Source organism: Crocodylus porosus, unplaced genomic scaffold (assembly GCF_001723895.1).
Source record: "Crocodylus porosus isolate Cpor-Errol unplaced genomic scaffold, CroPor_comp1, whole genome shotgun sequence".
Lineage (NCBI taxonomy): Eukaryota > Metazoa > Chordata > Crocodylia > Crocodylidae > Crocodylus > Crocodylus porosus.
In genome coordinates this window covers 78748728-78772440 of record NW_017728949.1, presented here as the reverse complement: position 1 = coordinate 78772440, position 23713 = coordinate 78748728, and the positions used below count along the sequence as shown (strand labels likewise).

General features: G+C 37.8%; 1 protein-coding gene across 1 annotated transcript in view; it reads left to right on the top strand.

The window, feature by feature from the left end:
* The window catches only part of NEB (nebulin), a 207897-nt gene that overhangs the window by 121286 nt on the left and 62898 nt on the right, over nucleotides 1-23713 (top strand). The window contains exons 74-102 of the mRNA XM_019553612.1: nucleotides 462-569; nucleotides 1181-1492; nucleotides 2461-2664; nucleotides 2869-2973; nucleotides 4606-4713; nucleotides 5784-6095; nucleotides 7650-7853; nucleotides 8093-8197; nucleotides 8952-9056; nucleotides 9145-9456; nucleotides 10906-11010; nucleotides 11288-11386; nucleotides 11980-12081; nucleotides 12248-12355; nucleotides 13328-13639; nucleotides 13788-13892; nucleotides 13976-14080; nucleotides 14535-14639; nucleotides 15444-15551; nucleotides 15645-15758; nucleotides 16930-17127; nucleotides 17858-17962; nucleotides 19892-19996; nucleotides 20088-20192; nucleotides 20564-20671; nucleotides 21168-21281; nucleotides 21793-21990; nucleotides 22747-22851; nucleotides 23562-23666. Coding sequence (XP_019409157.1) covers nucleotides 462-569; nucleotides 1181-1492; nucleotides 2461-2664; nucleotides 2869-2973; nucleotides 4606-4713; nucleotides 5784-6095; nucleotides 7650-7853; nucleotides 8093-8197; nucleotides 8952-9056; nucleotides 9145-9456; nucleotides 10906-11010; nucleotides 11288-11386; nucleotides 11980-12081; nucleotides 12248-12355; nucleotides 13328-13639; nucleotides 13788-13892; nucleotides 13976-14080; nucleotides 14535-14639; nucleotides 15444-15551; nucleotides 15645-15758; nucleotides 16930-17127; nucleotides 17858-17962; nucleotides 19892-19996; nucleotides 20088-20192; nucleotides 20564-20671; nucleotides 21168-21281; nucleotides 21793-21990; nucleotides 22747-22851; nucleotides 23562-23666 — 4281 coding nt within the window. The remainder of the gene's footprint in view (nucleotides 1-461; nucleotides 570-1180; nucleotides 1493-2460; nucleotides 2665-2868; nucleotides 2974-4605; nucleotides 4714-5783; nucleotides 6096-7649; nucleotides 7854-8092; nucleotides 8198-8951; nucleotides 9057-9144; nucleotides 9457-10905; nucleotides 11011-11287; nucleotides 11387-11979; nucleotides 12082-12247; nucleotides 12356-13327; nucleotides 13640-13787; nucleotides 13893-13975; nucleotides 14081-14534; nucleotides 14640-15443; nucleotides 15552-15644; nucleotides 15759-16929; nucleotides 17128-17857; nucleotides 17963-19891; nucleotides 19997-20087; nucleotides 20193-20563; nucleotides 20672-21167; nucleotides 21282-21792; nucleotides 21991-22746; nucleotides 22852-23561; nucleotides 23667-23713) is intronic.

The window sequence follows — 23713 nt, the reverse complement described above, 5'->3', positions numbered from 1 at the left end:
ACTGGGCATGCTCTGCACTAAGATCTGCATAGCAACTGAGTCTGCTCAGAGCTGAAAGTGGGTCAGGGCTGATTGACAGCTCCTGAGGTCATAGAAGGGGTAACTCAGGCCCTGCATGGAATTTTCCACTCTCAATCAAACTGAGTTCATGCATTGGCAGCACCTATACTTAAAATTTTGCTCCAACAAATACTAACCTTTATTGTAAAGTGTTTTGATATCTATAGCTGGAAAGTGTTAGTTGTTGTTATTATTATTATTATTTTGTTAATAGAGGAACAACCTAGATTTTAAAGGGGATTTATCATTTTCAAATATACTGGTTATGATATTGTATATTCTCTACTTGTTCCAATCCATTATGAAGAAATTGAGCTAATGTTATTTAATTGATTAATGTCTATTGAAGGTATTTACCTTTTTTGTCTACATGTAAGTTGACATCCTCATTTCATCCACAGAAACATTATCAGCTAGGCTGGGAAGAAGCCAAGAAAAAAGGCTATGATTTAAGAGTTGATGCTATTGACATCAAACATGCCAAGGCTTCTAGAGATATTGCTAGTGAGGTACAGTTCTGCTTTTACTTCCTTTTTGTTAGTAACATCCTTCTTATTAAATACTCAAATGTATTTAGATCAATGACCAAATTATATGATTTAGTTAATTTCCATAATGCTTCTAAAATATCAAATTATAGTGGTTTTACTCTAGGTCTTGCTGTCTGATGTATATCAATGTAATTTACCTAAACAGTTGGAGTGGTTGAATTATTTTGTAAATATTTGAGCAACTAAATATTTCTGTTTTGTTTTGCAAAGGGCCAAATAAAGTTCTGAAATTATCTGAAGCTTTTAGTGCTTTTCAGAAAAATATTTGCAACAATATTTTTAATATAGATATTTTTCTATAAAATACAATCAGAAGTTGACTGCAGTCTGCTGGAGTCAGCTGAAAGGTTCACATTGACTTCAGTGGGATTTAGAACAACCTTTTGTATACAAATTAAAAGCCTCGTAAGGAAAAACATTTCCTTTCATTTCACTGAAATGTTAGCTGAAATAAAACAGGCACTTTAAATGTGCTTGGAGAAGCATTTCTACATGATTAGGTTTCTTTGATGGAAATGCTAATTGGCTTTTATTTTTGTTTTATTATTTCTTTTAAAATATGTTATTAGTATAAATACAAAGCAGGTTACCGCCAGCAGTTAGGACATCATGTGGGATTCCGAAGCCTTCAAGACGATCCGAAGTTGGTGTGGTCAATTCATGCCGCCAAAATCCAGAGTGATAGGGAGTACAAGAAACATTTTGAGAAATGGAAGACAAAGTTCAATAGTCCAGTGGATATGCTAAGCATCGTCTTGGCCAAGAAATGTCAGGGTCTGGTCAGTGATGTAGATTATCGCCATATTCTGCATCAGTGGACTTGCCTACCAGACCAGAATGATGTGATCCAAGCTAAGAAGGCCTATGAGTTACAGAGTGATGTGAGTACAGCAGAATAGTAACTAATGGTTTCTACATTTTAACTTGTACATTAAAGCATGTTTGTCACTTATCTGCAATCTGAGAAATTTCTACCACTTTTTGATATGATGTATTGTTCAGTAGCCATTATACGTGGTGTTGCTTTCGGTTTTTTTTTAATTCTGTAACTTTGTATGCCTTCTGCAACGCCATGTTTACTTTCAGTTTTGGGTCCCAATTCATGATTGATAAAGTTACCAATTATGTTAGCTGGCTTGTGCTCTCTCTCTCAGGCCAGTTTAAACTCCCCACCACTGTGGATCTACAAGATATAATACTTTATTTGAGATGCTTTTTTGCTTTTGCAAACCAGAATATGACACATGGGGCAAGGTGCCTTTAAAAGATGTCACATAGAGTATCACAGAATATTGCATTGTGGATTCACGAGTTAAACTGTTTTTTTTTGCAATGTTGTGAAGCAGTTACAGCATCTGGTGAAATCATTTGTTTGATTTTGAATGAAAACGGTGCATGCAAATTCATTATTCTTGTTAACCTGTTCTTGAATGTATGTTCCAAGCACAGATCATTCATTATGGGCAAGAATGTGATTTATCTGACTTCCCTTATTTCCATATGAGAACTACATGCTTCACAAGTTGCAATGGGAGGTGGGGATGAGGAGAGGCAGCTATTGTAGAGCCATTACTTTTTTCTCCAGATCCCCAGTTAAAGAGATAAAATAGACTTCTGTTATGAGAGCCTTAATTCTATCCTCCACAGTGCACTGCTGTAGTATCTGTCCATCTGTTCTGGTAACAGGTTACTTTCTCCCTGAAGTAAGAGGGAAACAGGAAAGAAATTGTAATAATAAGACATGGCTCCCTTCCTGGACTGTTCCTGGAGATAGTGCATCTATCAATACCTTTAGCTATCTTCTAAGACTTGGCTAATATAATTAATACTATAATTTATTTGCTTATAGAATGTGTACAGGTCAGACCTGGAATGGTTGCGTGGTGTTGGCTGGTTAACAGAAGGTTCAGTGGACGTGCTTAAAGCGAAGAGAGCTCAGGAACTCCTGAATGATAGACTGTATCGTAAAAGGCCAGATGAATTAAAATTTACTGCCATTGTTGACACACCACCAGTTCTCCTGGCTAAGATCAATGCTGTTCAGATCAGTGAAGTAAGCTGGATTTGGTGTTTTCATAAATTTTCTGTATTCCCACTGATATTTTTGTATTATCTGTAATTGTGTTAAAATGCATAAGATGAGAACAGAAACAGTAGTTTCTATCATTAGAACAATGAATTGAAAAACGACACAATATCATAGTCTTAAAAAAAATTAATGCCATCATAGAATAACGTTGTGTTTTTTTCTCATTAGCCTCTCTATCGTGAAGCCTGGGACAAAGATAAGATACATATCACCGTACCTGCTGATACACCTCAGATGCTGCAGTCCAAAGTCAATGCTGCAAATATTAGTAATGTAAGGTTTCCAAGTAATAAGCATAGGGAGTTTATACATGTGCTGGGGTGGGGGGGGCACTTTAATTAGAGCAGATCCAAGAGTATCCAGAACATCACATGTATCAGTGTCCCCACTCTGAAAAATGGTGGCTTATTCAATAAGCTTTAGTTAAAGTGCCCCCAACACCATTTTTCAGTGTGGGAACACTGATATACATAATGCTGGAGTCTGCGGGAATGCGCAGTTACCATCCTCCAGCACACTCGATTAATCAAGCCTGCTCCAACGCGCTGTAATTACAGTGCATTGGAGCAACCTCGCTGCATGTGTATGGGCACCCATAGTGTTATTAAACTTAATCTGTTTAACTAACTGAAATCTGTTAGATTCTAGAATTCTCTGATCCTGTTACTGCTAATTTGCTAATTCTGTGTTGATTATTTTTCATAATTAAAATACAGGTGAAATATTAAGATTACATTGAGCATAATACACAATTAATGAGCACAACTGTCAGTAAACACAGTAGGCCAGATTCACTGGTCAGGGGTAAGTGACATTCCACTTTCTGGTAGTGCTGGAGTGAGGTTGCAGTTGTAATGGTCCAGAAAATGTACCAGAGACGAGGATATTTGTGTGTTTGGGGGAGGGAGGAAGGGGGGAATACGATAAGTGATACATCACCCTCCAAAAATATCCATTCCTCTCTGTGATTTTTAAATAATTGGATTTGCATCCATTTATGCTAGCAGTAATTTTGGCCAGTTTTCTAAAGCATGTACCTTGTTGCATATCCAGCCTTCATTTAATATAATATAATAACTAGATTGTCATGGGCTTGCATAAACTCTGTGACTGGAGTTGGGGAAGAAAATGTGCACAAAACTCTCTTTTGGTGAAAAATTTAAATTCAGTAATACAAAAATTGTTCACAAATCTTTATCTGCTTTAACTAATTCTTGTTGTGAAAAAAATAAATTACAAAAAAATCAAAATATTTTATTTTTGACATTTTCAACATTTTGACATTACAAATGTTCACCCACCTCTCTTAATGACAATGTTCAATTTCTTTGAGCACATAATGTAGCCAGGCTTCCACGAAACAAAGATCAGTGGCCTTGTTCAGCTTGATGGCCCATAGAAATTGGCTATGCTTGAATGAGAAAGCACTTAAAATTTTCTTACATCAGTTAAATAGCTAGGAATTTTCTTGCTTGTTTTAGCCTCATCTTCTTTGAATAGTTAATATAAGGCACAACTGACAGACCATTGCAAAATATAAGAATCTTTCCATTGCATCAAAGCAGGCTTTGATCCAGGCCCCTGTTATCACCAGAGTGGATGTGCTACCAACAATGACCCCAGTCCTGATGCCCATGTAGAGTCTCACTGAAATCAGTGGAGCTGCACATGGACATGAGAGTCCATAGATCAACTTTTAGAACTTCAGCCTATAAATTAAGCATTGAAACATGTAATGGGGGATAGTTTGAGGTTGTATAGTTGTTTCAAGAATTGTATCTGTAACCTAAACATTTTAAAGTGCAGGTAAAAAACAGACGTGCTCTAAATCTTGGGAATTTTTTTTTGAGAGAGAAATGAGCTATTTTGACCAGATTTTAAATGGAACATTATTTTTTATTACAGAAACATTATCAACAAGCCTGGGAAGATGTCAAGGCAAAAGGTTATGACTTAAGAGCTGATGCCATTTCAATCAAACATGCCAAGGTTTCCAGAGACATTGCTAGTGAGGTACAATTTTTGTTGTTTTAATATCTTTTTTTTTTTTATAAGAGGCCATGTCTTTTCATCCCTGTATCAGTCATGAGAGAAGACAATATGGTTAGTTGAACTCAACTCACAAACTGATATTTGTTCAACTATGAACAGCATTTTGCTATTTTAAATCCTGACCACCTCTTTTTAGCTATGGCTTAATTTGCTATGGGTAAAATAATGAAGGTGAACTGAATATTTTATTTGCATTTGTCATATCACTGGAGGTTTAAAGAGCTTTTGTATGCTGCATGTTGTGAAATTACATTCACCCAAAAACTGCAGTAATTGAAGTGGACTATGGCCTTATACATTCAGTTTCTCCTGGGAGAGTCACTGCTCTACCAGGTGAAACCACAAGTGTACAGATATTCAGGTTTTTTCTCCCATGGTAAAAATGGCCACTCCAGGAGGAAAATAACCTGGGAGCAACCAAGGTTAAATCACTCCTAGGAGAAACTCGGGAGAACACAGGCTGACCATGGGCAGCCTGGGTCAGCCAGTCAGAGCTGTTGCCAGGCAGATTAAAGAAGCCTGCAAAGCATGCTGAGATATACCTCCTTGCCTGCATAACGTCAGCACTACAAGTGCTCCATTCTTTAGGGATCTCAGCATTCAAATATCTGTGCACATGGCTCTGGGTAAGTTTTTTTATCAGGAGATCAAAACTGGGAGAATTCTCTCAGATTATTTGAATGTGTGTACACAGCCTATGTCTGTTGCTAGTGAAAAACAATTCAGAGGTGTGGTACAGCTTTCAAGTTTCCTGAAAAGTCCTAGAATGTAACAAATGCTTACAAATCAATTGCTGAGCATTTAAAATAGCTTTACAGCCATTAAGAAAAACGTGGGCCATGTTTTTAAAGGTCAGTTCTTGGGTAGTTACCCAGCAGGATAAGCTTTTAAATAAACCTGAATTTCAACAATACGTTGAAAAAGCTATTAAAGAGTCCCAAACTGAACACTCAAAACAGTAGTCTCCTTAGAAAATTTAGCTTTCCTATTTACGATTTTTCCTGCTAATATTTTATATTTATACTTACTAGTACAAGTACAAGGAAACACATGAGAAACAGAAAGGCCACTATATTGGATGCAGAAATGCAAAGGAAGATCCCAAACTGTCATGGGCTGCACATGTCATGTTGATGCAGAATGACCGAGAATACAGGAAAGCTTATCATAATTCAAAGGCCAAAATCACTATACCAGTTGATGCTGTACCTGTCCTGGCAGCAAAGGAATGCCAGTCATATGTGACTGAAGTTGACTACCGCCAGCACTTGCACCAGTGGACGTGTCTGCCAGACCAGAATGATGTGATCCAGGCCAGGAAGGCCTATGACCTCCAAAGTGATGTAAGTATATAGGGAACCCTACATATGATTCATGAGGCATTAGAGGTATGATGGATTTTCCCTTCCCAAGACATTTTTCCTTTTTCTCTCTTTCACTGTTGTTAGTATTTTTCTTTAACTGTGGCTTCTAGCTGTGCATAGGTATTATACATTAACTTAGCTAGTATACCTATCTGAAAGAAAATGATCTGAAGACTGTTGAGGGTTTGTATATCTCCCGAGAGAAATTTCTTTTGTGGCCAAGCAGGTTAAGTATATCAGTAAACTCCTCATCAAAGAGAGATCACATTACTGATGTAGTCTATATTACCAGTTTAGTCTCAACATTTCTACTTCAAGAGTATCCAAGAAGAATGTTTGTAAGAGGACAGGGAACTGGTTCTGGTGGCTGATGTCAAGAGACTATGGGCTAGGACAGATGTTGTTTCTCCAGGGAGAGTCCCTGCTCACTCTGGAGAAACCACTGGTATACAGAAGTTCATATTTTTTCTCTCGGAGTAAAAGTGGCCACTTTGGGAGAAAAATAACTCGGGAAGTAGCTCCTGGGAGAATATTTCTCAGGAGACAGAACTTCTGAATAGGTAGCCAGTGAGCTTTTGCTGCTTCCGTCTCCCCTTCCCACAGGGGGAGGGAGAGAATGTATCAGTCACAGCCAAGCAGGGAGCAGTATACACCCCCTGAATGCTTGGGGTTGGAAAAGCCAGGCCCTGAAGCACTTTAGGAGTGTGTTCTGCTCCTGGCTTGTTCTCTGCTTGAATTGTACTGCAGCACTTGGGTGCAGGGAAGCATACACTCTGCCCAGCTTTAGCTGGACTCCAACATAGCACCAGGGAGGGGAAAGGCTGGAGGGCCGGATGATGTGAATAAGTATATTCAACCCTAAGAGTCAAGAATTCCAATTCTGGCCCTGCTGTGCAACAAGCAACAAGTAATTTAATCACGTACATTGAGTGATTAAAGGGGGGAGTAATAGGGAAAGTTGCCTTTGGGGGCAAAACAGTGAATTTAAGCCCCCAGTATCCATGAGGGAAGCTGCACCAGGGGAAGCCTTACCTTAAGGAAATTTTAAATGTTAAATCAATGCAACTCCTGTCTGGGCTAGTTCTACCCATTCCTGAACCACTTGTAAGATTGCGCTGACTCTGAGCCCCATCACCTAAATATTATTAATTTACTTTTTATCAAACATAATGGTGAAGGGCAGGCATGTAGTTTTTGTATTGTGCTCATAATTGTCATGGTAGCTGTGGCAACAAAAGTAAATACATTTTGAAGGACGGACTCTTTCAGAATTTTTCTGTTTGATTATCTTTAGGGCCATGCACTGTATCCATTTCCCTTCACTTAAGCTCATCAATCATACAGTATAATTCTGGGACATGAGCTATTTAAACTGTGCTCCTTGCATTGAGATTCACCCATTACACTGGGAAGTCAATAGTGTATAAAGGGGTCAGTTCCCAGCTCTAGTGCATTTTAGCGTTTCCTTAGCATGATTTAAAATGAAGGGACGGCTTATAAAAATGACGGTCTTCCTCTCTGGTTTTGACACAGGCCATTTATAAAGCAGACCTGGAATGGACCCGTGGCATTGGCTGGTTGCCAAGTGACTCTCCAGAAGTGAAGAAAGTAAAGAATGCCCAGGAAATCCTGAGTGACAACATGTACCGCACCCGTATAGAGAGCTTGCCGTATAGCCACATTGTTGACACGCCAGATGTTGTCCTCGCTAAAACTAATGCCGAACAAATCAGTCTTGTATGTTACCTCATTCCTATACTAGTAAATGATTTCAGGGCAGTGAGCAAAAGAAACTCTTGCTGCTCAGAATGTAAAACTAATGACTTGTATTTTAAATTAATATTAGATCTGTTGCAAAAGTTTTTATTTTTAGAGTTAATAATTCTGCAGAGAGTTTTGAGCCACCATTGCCTGTAAATATGTAAGAGGATTGTCATCTTTACACTAAAAATCATGCAGTTTTTTTATTTTAACAGTCCAAATACAAAGAAGCATGGGAGAAGGACAAGACCATGATCCACGTGATGCCAGACACACCTGAAATCAACCTAGCTAAAACTAATGCTATGAACGTTAGCGGTGTAAGTATATTTGTGATTTCTTAAGTTTCTATAAAATATTATCCGCTTCCTCTATATTTTCAGAGTCTAGGGAGTATTTTCAAAGTACAGGGTTTAATTAATCACACTTTATAAAAGAGAAAAATGAGAATAAGATCAGTTTTTGTGTAGTGCTTTGAACATCCTTTTACCATAGGCATCAGTTTATAATAGTTAAATAATTTTTTATGAGAAAATAACAATTTACAGTGTTAGGATAAATCTAATAACAGTATAACCTAATTAGGAAATAATTAGGTTATAAAGCAACAGGCTGAATAATATAGTAGGAATAAAAATGCACTTTTGAGCAATGTAGGTTGATGTGCCTCTTGTGATGCATGATAAAAATGTTTGACAGGCCTACACTGCATAATATTTGAAATGGAGAGCGAAGCTTCATTTATTTCGGAGTTGTACACTACAGCACAAAAAATTCAGATAAAAGGAAACCAATGGTGAAGAAATTTTAAATGTAAAAACCAGTACATGTGGTAGCGTTGGGATGATGTTTTAGGTGAGATGGTCCAGGAAATATAGGAGAAGCAAGGATTTTTGTGGTTGATATCTCTTTTTGGACCAGCTGCATGGTGGAGATAATTTAGACAAGTTTTGGAATGCAGGCCGTTCTTCAAGTCTGCTTTTAATTTTTCAAATGAAAAATGATTGATTGCATCATCATTTAGTGCAAATGTCAAAGTATTAAAAAAGATGTAATTTTCTTTTATCTTGACAGAAACTTTATAAGGAAGCTTGGGATGAAGTGAAAATGACCTATGATTTGCGAGCTGATGCTATCCCAATCAAGTCAGCTAAAGCCTCCAGAGAAATTGCTAGTGATGTAAGTAAGAAAATAAACCATTTATGACTTTTTACGTGCTTTTTTGGAATGTCAGAAATATTTACATGTGGTCTGTCTTCTTATCCAGTACAAGTACAAGCTAGATCATGAAAAGCAGAAAGGGCACTATGTCGGAGTTCGGAATGCAAGAGAAGATAACAAAATGCTCTGGGCCCTGAAGGCAGGCAAGGTTCAGAGTGACCTGGAATACAAGAAATACTTTGAGAAGAGTAAATCACAGTACAGTGTGCCAGTGGATATGCTGTCCATTATGGCGGCCAAGAAATGTCAGACTTTGGTCAGCGATGTTGATTACCGTCGTTATTTGCATCAGTGGATTTGTCTGCCAGATCAGAATGATGTCATACAGGCTAGGAAAGCCTATGAACTTCAGAGTGATGTAAGCTAATAATTGTTTATGGTTCATCTTCTATAATGTTGCCTTTTCTTTATAAGTCTCCTCCATATCTAATTTAAGTCAATGGGAGTCTTGCTGTGGAATTCAAAGGGAGTTGGATTGAGAGCTTTATTAACAGATGTTTAGTTTATGCTTGTGTCCCCTGTTGGGTTAAATTGATGCTTCCAAGCTTCTACCTAGCTGCTGTTCCCCCCCATTGCACTGGCTGTGCCTGGCCTAGAGTTTCCAGGCTTTTCCTCTCTCTGGCTTCTCCTTCCTACCCCTGCCCTAGCAGGCAGGGCATTGTACCACAGCACAGCCAGCAGTGCTGGGGAAGCCTGAAGCCTGGAACTTGCAGATGAGCACCTAAGGGTGAGTAAAGGTGTGTAGACAAGGAGTGTAGCAGGGAAAGGTGCAGAGAGCAGTAGTGGGGGGTGCACAGTGCAGTGAGCGGAGGGAGCAGCATGTGATGTTGGGGGGAATGCAGTGCAGTTGGCAGGGAGCAGGGAGCAGGGGGTAAACCCAGGCACTCTGTGCGGTGGCAGAGCAGTGATGCTCCATAGGTGTTGGACAGCCCTGGTTTCAGCAATTATCGTTTCTCTTATAATGATCTATTTATACATGATTCTTTATAAAAAAAATTCTGAAAGATCTTGTGTTCAACAAACACAATACACAGGACAATCCTTAGGTCAAAGGCATGTTGGAAGACATTACAAATTCTGTGGAAGAAAATGTAGTAATAGCATAATCTCTAGACAATTTATATTATAATTCTGTAAATAGAAACAAATTAATTTAAAACTGAAGATAATAAGCAGTAAGATTATAACAAGTAGATTATTAGAAGCACTCACAATAATTGCATAGATGGTCTTCTGTTGCATGAAGGCAAAGATGTTTAGTATTTGAGAAATGCAACAGTTGCACTGAAAATTCCATAATCTCTACATTCAACCTCAGATTGTAATAAAATAAAATAGATAAATTTTGGGAAAAATAGATAATCCTGTGTATTGGTTATTTTGTAGCATAGATATTATGTACTAAGAAAGCTACATTTATTCTTAGACTTCTAAAGCAATTAGTAATAGAAACAACATTGATCTCATACCCATTAAGATTTTTATACTAAAAATATATTTAGAAGACAAATCATCAGTATTTAGTTTAGAACTGTTCTGCCTTGAATGATAAAGAAACACGACTAGAACATACTACATATACGTAATTTATGAAGTAGATTATGATACTTGGTGAAATGTAATTACTTGCTATACATACTGTCAAGTTTAAAGGTGGTGAACTTAGACTGTGAGGCTATTGAGGTCAGTGCTGCTGTCCATGAAATCAAAGGTACTTGAAGGAAAGCAGATTAAAATCCATAATTTATTAAATTTACCAGGCTGGATGGAGAGCTTAAGCTAAGGACATTCTATTTTCTTTTCACAGGCTGTTTACAAATCAGATTTAGAATGGCTTCGTGGGATTGGGTGGATGCCAAATGACTCTGTTGGAATTAACCATGTCAAACATGCTGCAGACATCTTTAGTGAGGTAATGTAATTCAGTATTTGTGATAAAGATTCTTGGGTATATTTATAACTGAAGTATTTGTAAATTGTAAATTCATCAACATTTTGTTTTTAAAAACATTTATAATAAAAACTGGGTCTTTCCATAATATTAATTTCCTTACATCAGCTTGTAAATAATTTGTTGTCTCCGGTGTAGTCCTTTTCTTTTTTCTCTGTCCATACAGAACTGCTATGTTTGTATGCAAGGGGCTACAATACAATCTGATTACAATTTATCTTTCTTTTCCCTTCTGCAGAAAAAGTACCGTACAAAAGTTGAAACTCTCCAATTTACTCCAGTGGCTGACAGAGTTGATTATGTGACAGCAAAACAGGGTGGTGAAATTCTGAGTGATGTAAGCATACCCTTATATCCCCAAATTAAATGTGTTTGAGCTTAGCAGGACTTTACCTTTAAAAGGGGAAAGTAGAGTTATGCAAAGGATATTCTGACTTCCTCTGCAGATTCTATGAATGTGTGAAACTGAGATGAGGGGGGCATGAGCGTTAATGAGTTCATTCCCTTGATTTGTGCTGAAAGTAGCTGCCTCCCATTTATCACTTTGCCATAGAGCCCCTTGTTTGTTCCTTTCCTGTCCTCTCCCCATCAGACTCACCTGGCATTAGTGAAGGCATTTGGTTCTTTTTTTTGATATCTGCTGGTGGGACAGCCAGAGCACAAACCTGGCATTTTAGGCCTGAAAAAATATGTAGTCGGCATGTAATTTCTCTGACATTTGGAAGAGCTGGCATCAGCCAGCATGCCATGACATGACCTATCCTTTATTCATGATCTCAAATGGCTTCTTTTATTATTTTGTCTCTCACTGGAGGACAACAGGCCAGTACGATCATTTTATTTGCTTTATAAGTTGTTTCTTAAATATTACCTGGGCCTTGCTATTGTATTTCCATTATGTGGTGACTTTCCATATACTTTCTTTGCCAGATTAAATACCACAAGGAGTGGAATAGTATCAAGTCAAATTATACTCTGACAGAAACACCGCAGCTAGATATGGCTCGTGAGGCAGCCAGAATCCTTAACCAGGTATGTAGTTCCACATGGAAACACTTGATCATTTGACAGTTTGTAGTCATATTAATAACTTAATAGGAAAATGTAAAACACTTCTATGCAGTTACGGATACACAGGAGCAGGTAATTAGAGGGGTCTTGTTACTGGTTTAAATTTTTTATGTTTAAATTCCTACAGAACTTATACAAAGAAAGCTGGGAGAAATTAAAAGCTACTGGTTACCTTCTGCCTCCTGACACTGTGCAGATCTGTCATGCCAAGCACTCAAATGATGTCCAAAGTGAGGTAATGTTATCCTCTGTTTATAAACATGTTGGGAAGGAGACTGCTTAGGATCTGGCAGTACTGACGGCTCTGCAGATCTCATCAATTAATATTACAAAGGCCTGTGTGGGAGGCAACCTTCAAAATAGTTTCAGTCCTTCTCCCTAGGACTGAATGCATGCTACCTTCCATCAGTAAGCAGTATTTGCCTTTTTTTGAATCATAGGGATTCCATTGTTTGAGGGCCAGATTCTGATCCCCTTTCTCCTCTTTAATCCCCTCACCTTATTCCAGGAATAGTCCTTTGAATTTAAATGGCAGCTTCAGAAGATGTCTATAAGAGAATAAGAATGCTGCAGTAGCATGAGTGATTTTCTGGTGGCTACTTTTAGAAAGGCTGTACATGTCTTGTTGCAAGGGTCTTTCTTCTGAACAACCTGCAAGACCAAATACACAGCATAATACACATGCTGACTTTTTGCATAAAATACATGCTGAGTTTGGTACCCCATTCCTTGATGAATATTGAATATACACATTGTTGAATGAAGTAACAATGGACACAGAATAGGTATTTTAAATAACATACCACTAGACAAACTATCGATGTGATTTTCAAATTCTTTGTTTCAGCTTCTTATAAAATAGTATTTGCATGAAATTATAGAATCATAAGCCTGGAAGAGATGTGAAGGATAGTGTAACCCAAAAATTATATGTAAGAATTTTTCTACAGGGCATTCCTGCTGTCCTAAATAAGTTGCTCTGTTAAAAGATTTAACTATCTTAAGTTAGAAAATAACATTTTCATTAATTTGTATTGTAGTATTATCCCTCATCCCCTCTTACAATATGTAGCAGCATTCTGAAAACTGTGACTGTATTTAGCAGTAAAGCCAGGTCATTGTTATTTCTGATATACAAGAAAATAGGTTTTTCACAAATATATTCCATTTTGACGTTAAAATGTCTCTCTTCCTCCCCCCACCCCAGCTTAAATACAAAGCTGAATATGTTAATCAAAGAGGTCACTATGTTGGAGTTCCCACTATGAGAGATGATCCCAAACTGGTGTGGTTTGAGCATGCAGGCGAGATCCAGAATGACAGGTTGTACAAAGCAGCTTATAACAAATCAAAGGCTAGAATTCACATCCCGCCAGATATATTGTCAGTCGTGGGTGCCAAGGACTGCCAGGCCTTGGTCAGTGATATTGACTACCGTCACTACCTGCATGAATGGACCTGCCATCCTGACCAGAACGACTGCATCCAGGCAAGGAAGGCCTATGATCTACAAAGTAATGTAAGTGATTTTATATTTACAGTCTTTAATTCTGACCACTTGGTGCTTTAAGTATGTGGCTTGTATTTATGAAGCTCACATAGTTTACTTTGGCTTAACTCATGATATTGTCTGTGCAATACTTTCATTTTCTTTCATCTTTTTCCAGAATCTCTATAAATCTGATCTGGAATGGCTCCGTGGCATTGGGTGGATGCCACTGGATTCTGTAGAGCACAAGAGAGTAAAGAATGCCCAAGATTTGGTAAATAAGGTGAGTACATTTTCTGCAAAGTATATGATTTTGTCCTGGTTCTAGTACATAGCATTTAAGGTGATATTATTATGTCTTTGCAGAGAGTCTATACAAAGGAGGCCCTGGACAACTTTTCCAATATGACATCAGTGGTTGACACACCAGAAATTGTTTTGGCGAAGATTAACGCTGTCAATCAAAGTGATGTAAGCATTCTTTTTTTTAAAAAACTGTCACAGTAGCATTATTAGACAGCTTAATTATTATGCCAGGCTATGTTCTCTAGTTAGCAGTGCACTATATTATTAATGCTAGACTTTTAGGAAAGTGTTGTGTAAGTGAGCAACACAGCATGACTGTGTGATGGCATTTTGTGTTTTTCAGTAAAAAAAAATGTAAGATTTCTAGTAATCAAAATTAGATCCATTTTGGCTGAATTTATAGTAAAGCTACTAAAACCTTCTTACAGATCAAGTGTTTTAAATGCCATCTGAATCTGCTAAAGTTCCAAGGGAGACTTGCTTAAGGACCATGGTGACTGGTATATCGTATCATTGGTTATGAGAAATTCACCATGCAGTAAACACCTGCAACTGACAGGAGGTCTAATCAGCTAATTAATGTTTCATAGATCATTAACATGTTTATTTTCTTCTTTAGGTAAAATACAAGGAAACATTTAACCTTGAGAGAGGCCAGTATATCGGTTCTGATGACACTCCTCTGCTGAATCTTGCCAGAGATATGTCTAAGCTTTATAGTGATGTAAGTTTTTGTACATAGTCTGTTTAACCACTTCATTTTATTTCACTTTACTGACCCTAATGCATAATGCCCTGGATTGGGACACAGCACAGCTGAGTTCTATTCCTACCTCTGCCATTAGTTGCTGGGTGCCCTGGAGCAAGTCACTTTACTTCTCCATGCTACTGTTCCCCTATCAGTAAAATGGGGATATTATAGTCACTGTCCTTGGCAAACTGCTTTGAGATCTACTGGTGAAAAGTGCTGCACTATACAAACAGTACAGTATAGAATAGCCAGGCAGTATTGTAAATGTTTGCTTCTTGAAAAAATGCTCTAGATTTTTTACTTATACTTCTAATGAAACTTGAATGAAATGTCAGATTAAGAGCTGGATGGGGGAACAACAGGACTAGGAATATTTTCATGAATATGGAAATACAGCTTTACCTATTTTGTATTGTGTGCTCTAAACCAAGGATTCACATTTAAATTATAGATATTTTTTCTGGTACCATTTATAAAGTAAGGGCATTTATATACATGCTCCGGTAGTGCGGGAGGGGGTACGCTTTAATACATGAAATGCTGGAAGCTGCTGGAGCGTAGTAATTACCACACTCCAGCAACTGAGTCTGATCCAATGTACTGTAATCACAGAGTGTCAGAGCAGCCTCGCTGCACATGTATAGGTGCGCTAAAGGACTATTGACTGTAGGTAATGGTAGAAAGACCCAGCTTTAAATATTTTGCTCATACGAATATGTTCATTTGAAAATGTACTGGATGTTGTAATCAAAACCTAAACATCTTTTCTTTGTCCAGAAACTGTATAAAGATGCATGGGAAATCACCAAACCTATAGGTTATACTTTGGATGAAAAATACATCCCCGTCGTTGGAGCTAAGCACTCTAATTATATTAACAGTGAGGTTGGTGTGAATCTTTTTTCAATACCATGCATCTGTTTTTGAGGTATTGCTTATTTGAATCATCTCAACAATTTCTGTGTGAATATTTTGCAGCTTAAATATAAAGCAATATATGAGAAGCTGAAGGGCCATTACTTGGCTGGGAAGGATGTTAGTGAGTTCCCCAGCGTCATTCATTCTCTAGCATTCCAGAAAATGAGGAGTGCGGTAAGGAAAGATTTTTATCTATTATATTATTACCTTTTTCAGTACTGTGGTATCTAAAACGCCTTGATCCTTCAACACACACAGGCATTTGTTAGTAGAAAAACTGAAGGATCAGGCGTTCAAGATTTAACTCATAATAAACACTCTTGTATTTGATTAAGTCAAAACATTATTTTAAATTGGCAGATTTTTCTTAATGCTTGGTGTGTAGCTAGGGATAAATAAGTAAGTGTGAAGCTGCTTAGGATGCTAAAATGATAGCTAATTATAGAGGCTGATAAATTGACCAAGTTTGAAAGAATGGACAGCTTCATGCAAGATTTGTCCATCAGTGGGACATGATACTTAGGAGCAGAACCTACAAATTAGGACTTCCTGGCATTGAACGCTGTAAGGTGTAAGAGAAGAGGGGCAATGTACAGATCAGTATATATATGCTCCACTAGTATACTCTTCCCCTTATCACCCACTCTGTGTCACCCACTCACTATGACATTGGGCTTGACAGATTCATTAGTATTTATTGTTTGCAATTGCCTGAAATCTGAGCAGGTATTTTATTGCTCAGCCTACCTTTGCTTTAACAGAGAATTTCAGAATTAGAGTCACCTAGCAGTACTTGTATATCCACAGAACAGAATTATGCCTGTGGGTACTCATCTACTTGAAACTTTCATATACTGGGCTGTCTGTTACCCTCACTACATACTCATATTCTCCTAAAGGCCATATGCAGTTGTATGTAATATAATCACTAATATTCTGTCTGCATTTAGTCACTGTGATCTAACTAACAGAGTGTGAGCAGAAGGTCTGGTGAAGAACAAAAGCAGGAAAAATCCCCCTTTCCTTCAAGCTTTTTAGACTAAAAACAATCTTTGGAGCATAGGGACCGCTTACATCTTGAATCCTCATTCATTCCCTCACCAAGGGTCGATCTTCCCTTTGTATAACTCTAGTAGAATCATTTTTAATTTAAATTTTTCAGCAGCATAAGCTCAAACCTATCTATGAAATCCATGGGATTTCATTAATTTGTATTGTTTTCCTATTTAGCTCTGAAGGTACAGAATAGGTCCCAGTGTTATAGTCTATCATAGTCAAACCTGTGTCTGAGAAATACACATTTTTAATATTCATTTTTCTGTTCCCCCAATACTATGTTTTCCAGCTGGCATACAGGAAGAATTATGAAGACACCAAAGCAAATGTCCATATCCCAAGTGACATGTTGAATCACGTGTTGGCTAAAAAGTGTCAGTATATCCTCAGTGATCTTGAGTACCGAACCTACTTGCATGAGTGGAACTGTTCACCTGAAGAACATGATGTTATTCTGGCCAAGAGAGCCCAGGAGATTTTGAGTGATGTATGTGTCCTATTTATTAATTTAAAGTGTTGGTAGCTGAATTAATTTAGTGACTTAAGCTTCTTGATTTATTTTTTTAACTTTTTAAAATATGAAACCATACTTTCTAAATTGCTTCAAGGTATCATTTGATTGAATCTACATCAAAGGCCTTTATATTATTTTTCCTAGGAAATCTATAATTACCTTATTTATTATTATTTATTTATGTTGTATTTATTATTTCCTGTAAGCTGCTTTAACATACACCAGGGACCAAAATGTTTTTCAGAAGCTGCAAGCAGCAACACCTTACTTTTGTACCAGCACTGTAGGGTGCTGTACCAGTTACAGAGATGATAGAAAGGTGGTATAGGTCACCTAGCAGGCTGTAAAGCACTGGCTTAGCCAATGCTGTAATTGTAATATGAATGTGGTCATGGCTATGTATGCCTTAGAAAATCTTGTTGTGTGTTAATATCCTGAACCTGTATGTCATGGTTTGTTGTTGTGTTGTTTCCCATGTAAATGTATGTTGAAATAGCTGCAAAAACATAGTGACAACAATCACTTTTTGGTGCATAGATATAGACTTTCAAAAGTAACTTTAAGCAAACAAGACTTGTTTAGAGCTAGTAGTATCATTGAATATTGCCATGTAGAAGAAACTAGTTAGATATGGGAAGGGTAAAGTTATCACTTTTGAGGCAGAGTGCATGCTTCTGCAAACTAATTGATTTGTTTTCTTCAGGTTATATATAAAGATGACTTAACATGGCTGAAAGGAATTGGATGCTATGTATGGGACACTCCACAAATCCTGCATGCTAAAAAATCATATGACCTGCAAAGCCAAGTAAGTAAATCTTCTCTTAGCTGATAGCAGGATTTGTAGTAGCGTAGCGTGCTTGCATTGAAAATCTACCATGTAGAGTTTCAGGTTTATCTGTAGAAACATCATTAGTTCCTCTTCTTATGGGAAAAAACCAGAATAATAAGGGAAGCAAGTAGCCAGAGGATAGGATTGCAAGCAAGTTAGTCTACTTAGGGCACAGACAGAAGTTACATTTTTCGCATGTTCAGGCCCCTGAAAGCACTCTACATCCATGCCGTGACACACTTTCACAGCTACATAGCACTTTAAAGTGGCTGATCATGTGAAAAATTAACCCTCCTCAAATGAGGTATCAAATGAAGGTGCTCTGTTTTAGAGAGCCTTAGGTAACTTGTGTTCTCTAGATTTAATTTGTCATGCAATCGGGGCTGGGCTGATGCATGGGGCTGTCACCAGCACTGCTCCTTTCACAAACTGCCAGCTTGCCCAGCCTGAGCTGAAGAGGGAGGGGGCTAGATCAGAGCCCCACCACCTTGTGGCCCCCCTCAACCTTCCTGGATAAAGTAATGGGGTTGAGCCCATGAAAGAAGCAGCTCACTGCTGCTGGCTTGTCCCTCCCTCCTTCCTCCCTGATGACAGCCCCAGTGTTGGGGGTGGGGGGGGGTGCATGGCTGTGGAGTGGGGCGGCTCTTTGGCTGGGGAGAGGGGCTCCTTGGCTCTCTAGGTAGGCTCAATTTCCTCCATCCTCTCTTCACTGCCCAACAGGTGAATGTCTGTTGGGTTGGGGCTCTCTAACTCATGGGGCTGTATGTATGTAAAGCGCCATGAATTAGAGTGGGGGCCTGAATATCTGTCAGCATCCTTACATGTAATCTTTCATCACTCCTTTGCTCTGGACACAAAGGAATAAAAACAAGATGCAAAGGATGTGGTTTAATTAGGCCCTTGTGTTTTTTACTTAGCTGGAAACTCTACATCAATCACAAAGTACAAATCATCCACCCTTACCAATGTGGGGAGGGTTGTCATCAGCCCCCACCTTCCAAGCCTGGTCTCAGCCTGCTGATGTCTCACTTTTTATAAAGGCTCAAGAATGAGGTTGTCTAGCTGCTGCACATTAGGAACCCAAATTCCCTGTCTCGGCTTCTTTAAGATGTTTTCCTCTGAGTCTACTTTAAGTTGTGGTTTATCAGAGAACCAGACTGCACTGGACACCTGTAATAGATGCCTGCTACAGAGACATAGGCTTTGATGTTTTCATATCATGCCCAGAAATGTTCCCAGATACCTAAGACTTCCCTTCTTAATATCAAACAAAAATATATCCACTCCTCAGAGAAGTTTACCCCATTGTCTCTGAGTAACTCCCAGTATCAACTGGAATATTATTGCTAAACTACCAAGAATTGTCTTCCCTCTTTTGGTTAACTGCCTAGTTCTTTCACCTGGGCTTTTTATCTGGGGCCAGCTGCTGGGGCAGGGTTTAGATACCCTATTCAGGGTATGCAGGGGTCTATGACTTACCTGAACTCTACCAGCCTTCTCCCAATCCACAAGACAGGAAGACTTTAAAGGTCAGCCACTCCCCTTCCACACTGTACCTAGACTTCTGGTGGCCCTGGGCAAACTCTTAGTATAGCACTCCCTTTTGCCAGAGATAGTGATGATAATAATAAAAAAGTACCATTTTGGGCCCCCTTTCTGTCTAGGCCCCAGGCAAGTGCTCCTTTCGCCCACGCCTGTGTCCAGCGCTGCTACCCTTTCTTTCCACTGTCCTGACAAATACTCCATCATCACCTTTGAAGTTGCAGGAAGCACACTTAAGTTCCCAGTTTTCTCAGTATTAAGTAAAGAAACAAGTGGTGAGATATAGCAAGGTTGCTGAATTTGCTAGAAGGAACAGGCTGAAGCACTGTCAGAACTAATACTTCTTTTTGTCTGTTTTCTTAGCTTCAATACACAGCTGCAGGAAAAGAGGGTTTGAGTAACTACAGTGTTGTTACTGACACTCCAGTTTATGTGACTGCAGTCCAGAGTGGCCTCAATGCTAGTGAAGTAAGTCATCACCTGTTTTTCCACCATGAAACTCCTTGGGTTCAAAATGATAATTAAAAGAGCAATTTCATCTTTACATTTCTTTCTATAGGTGAAATATAAAGAACTTTATCACAAAACTAAAGACCAATACACAACTGTGGTGGAAACAGTGGATCATGACAGAATTGAAAATCTGAAGCATCTTTATAGCAATGTAAGTGATTCTAGCTCTTCCCCTCAGATAACAAGTGGGTAGGATTTTCATTTTTTTAGTTGTTGTAGATTTTTTAGTTCCAGATCCTTGGCAAATTATAGTATATTGATAAGCTGATTTACTGCAGAAATGCTCATTTAAGCTAGGACCCATTCTGATATGAGAATGGGCATCAGTAAAAGAAGAGTTGAGTTTGTCACCTAACCTGAAAGGAGGTTATTTTGACTAAACGTAGAGCCTCTGGGGATAGAGCAAGAGTTCAGAGGTCTGTGGAGATATTATTTAAAATGCTAGTGATTTTTAATTGCTTTCCTATTTTGTTTATTACTGAACATAAGAGTATTATACAGAAAAATGTTTTATCCCCTCAGAACCTGTACAAAAGCGCCTGGGAGAAGGTGAAAGCCACGGGTTACGTACTGCCCTCTGATGCTGTTCTCCTGTCACGTGCCAAAGAACTGAAGCATAATGCTAGTCTTGTGAGTGAACAGAATATCTTCAGCTTTTGTGTCTTAGTGGTGATGGAAATGCTTATTGAAAATCACTAGAGAAAGATTAGGGTATATCAGTCTGACTTAGCAATCCACCCTATTCAGCAAAGATTTAAACATATGCTTAAAGCTATACATGTGAGCAAATGCTTTGCTGGATATGCTTATACGTTTTGCTGAACTAAAGCCCATACAAGCTAGCTCTCTTGAGGTACACTTGTACAATTAGAGATTTATATTTATAAGTTAAAAATGTGCAGCTATTTCCCTACAAGAGATACATTGAGTATTCTTTAATGGCTTCCAGAATGCATGTGCTACTTTACTGTCTATAATAAACTGAAGACAAAACCGGTTCTGAAATGCTTGTAATCTCCATTGATCTCGCTAGGCTAGCGCCTATTTCAATCGCTGAAGAATATGGCTCTAAAAATGCAGTTGTCACAAAGGAATAATTTTACATCCTTTCCTGGTCTCTGTTTAGGTCAAGTATCGGGAAGAATATGATAAGTTTAAAGCACTTTACACTATACCTAGAAGTGTTGATGATGATCCCAACACAGCAAGATGCCTTAGAGTTGGCAAGTATAACATTAATGTAAGTATTTTAAAAAATAAATTCTGGTAGTCAGCACATTTAGTAGTCATCCCATATTAATCCAGATTTCATATATAAGTGTGCATCAGCTTTTCATATTGCTAAACTCTCTAAACATGTTTGTGTGTGCTTCTGGCCCATCTGCTAAGTTAAGTTACCTTTGTGATCAAGCTTTTGGCATGTTGTCTACAGAACAAAATTCTATCTGCCTTGCAAAACCTACTGTGTTGGGGGACTCATTTACGATATGGAACCATGCTACTGTAACTAATAGATTTTCCATTCTTACACATGTAAATGATACCAAACCATATTTTAATAATGCCACTGATTTGCATGGGAGCATAGAAATCACCAGCTTGTGAATTATTTTTAGTGGAAATCAAACTATCAAATTATAGTCAATGCTGGTACTGGCATTCCAACTATTAACTCATGAGAAAATCAGCTGTTTTAAACAGTGCTTCAGACTGTATTGTGATATTACTAATATATGTGTTTAACTTTGTAGCGTTTGTACAGGGAAGGCTATGAGAAGAACAAGGCCAAAATCCACATTGTACCAGATATGTTGGAAATAATTGGTGCGAAGGACACACAGAAGAAAGTCAGTGAAATTGATTATCGTACGCGTCTCCATGAGTGGATCTGCATGCCGGATCTTCATATCAATGCCCATGTTCGAAAAGTCACGGACCAGCTTAGTGATGTAAGAACTCAAGCACGATTTTCTGAACACATATGGTTAACCTGGAATTGTGGTTTTTGATGCATAAATTTCACATGCAAACTGAATATGACAGTAATAGCCATAACTGCAGTATCATCAGATTAGTTCAGCCACACCAAGTCCTTATCTGTAAGTGAAATCAATTTACACACTAAAATGTTCAGCATTGAAACACTTTTTTGCTATTTTTGTTGGATACTAATAATTAAAGCTGGTTATAGAAACTCTTTGATCTTATTGAAAATGTGATCTTTTCCTAGTTGTAGAAATTAGAAACAAATGTTCATACAGTTGCTCAACCATTTAATACATTTTTAATGTATTTCCTTTTAAAAATCCCATTGCTTTTGCAAATATATATTTTAAGAAATCCTAGGATCTATGTGGAACAATTCTATTGAATTTGGTAAAACTATCCAAATTTTCTGAGGATTTTTCCCAATAGATACCCGATGCCATCAGTGGTACACTATAGTGTAAAACTTACGTTTAACTGAAACTCTTCTTGTCAAATCACTTCTGTAGAGGGGCTTCCTCACACAGTTCCTTGTAGTCAGTAAATCAAAATTAAAAAGATTGAATGGTATGTTTGCCTTTTCATTTTTGGAGACATTTATTTATGGAATGTTGGAAAGCGTATTTGCTATTGAAAGTTAACCTCTGGGGTTGATTTAGTGATAAGCAATTAAGTTGTACTGAAATGTTTCTCATATCTTTTTTGGTCTAATACTGTAGGTTGTCTACAAGGATGACCTCAACTGGCTGAAAGGCATTGGTTGCTTTGTTTGGGATACTCCTGAAATTCTCCATGCCAAACATGCTTATGACCTTCGTGATGATGTAAGTCTGGCCTTTGGCCCTGCTTTTTAGTTTTTTTCACTTCCAGGCATGCTGTTTAGGTAAAAGGATGCAGTGCAAAAACTGCATGTAGCCCCTTGCATGAAAGCCAGAAAGCCTTTTAGTATACTAAAATGTTCAGATTAAATGTTTTGATCTTTAGTTTTTAGTAAAGAAGTGTCCATCAGATAGGCCCAACTCAGAAAAGCACTTCAGCATTTATTTAAATGTGTGTCTATTCAGAGAAATGCTTAAATGTGCTTAGGTTTAAAAATATCCTTAAGTGTTATTGCTATCAAAGGGACTTGACAACATGACTAAATACTGTTCCTGAGTACTGGTTCTTTCATGACTTGGGGCTTTTGACCTATATAGGGTATGAAACAAAAGAATTAAAAATTTAATTTTATAAAATTATATCTGTTCAAGAGTAATTGGAATTGCTTTGGGCTTATGGTTTCATATTGTAGACATATATATTTAATATTTTTTATTCTATATATAATAATATATTTTATGTTTTTTATGTTAAAGCATTGTAGTATCCATTAATGCAGCATTATGACTGTTTTTCTTCAGCCAAACATATCAGTTATGCACATTGAGCCTTTTTGCTTATAAATTCTTATTGCCAGAGTGCATTACTAATACCATGAAGAAGATGCCTAACTGAACAAGAGCCAGAATGAAGCTGTTTTATTTTTTCTCTGCAGATTAAGTACAAATCCAAGGCAGAGAAAATGAAGAATGACTACACCATGATCCTTGACACTCCTGTCTATGTTCAGAATGTCATCAGTGGCAAGAATTTGAGTGATGTAAGTATTGATATTACATGTCCATCCTGTAATATAGTAATATATGC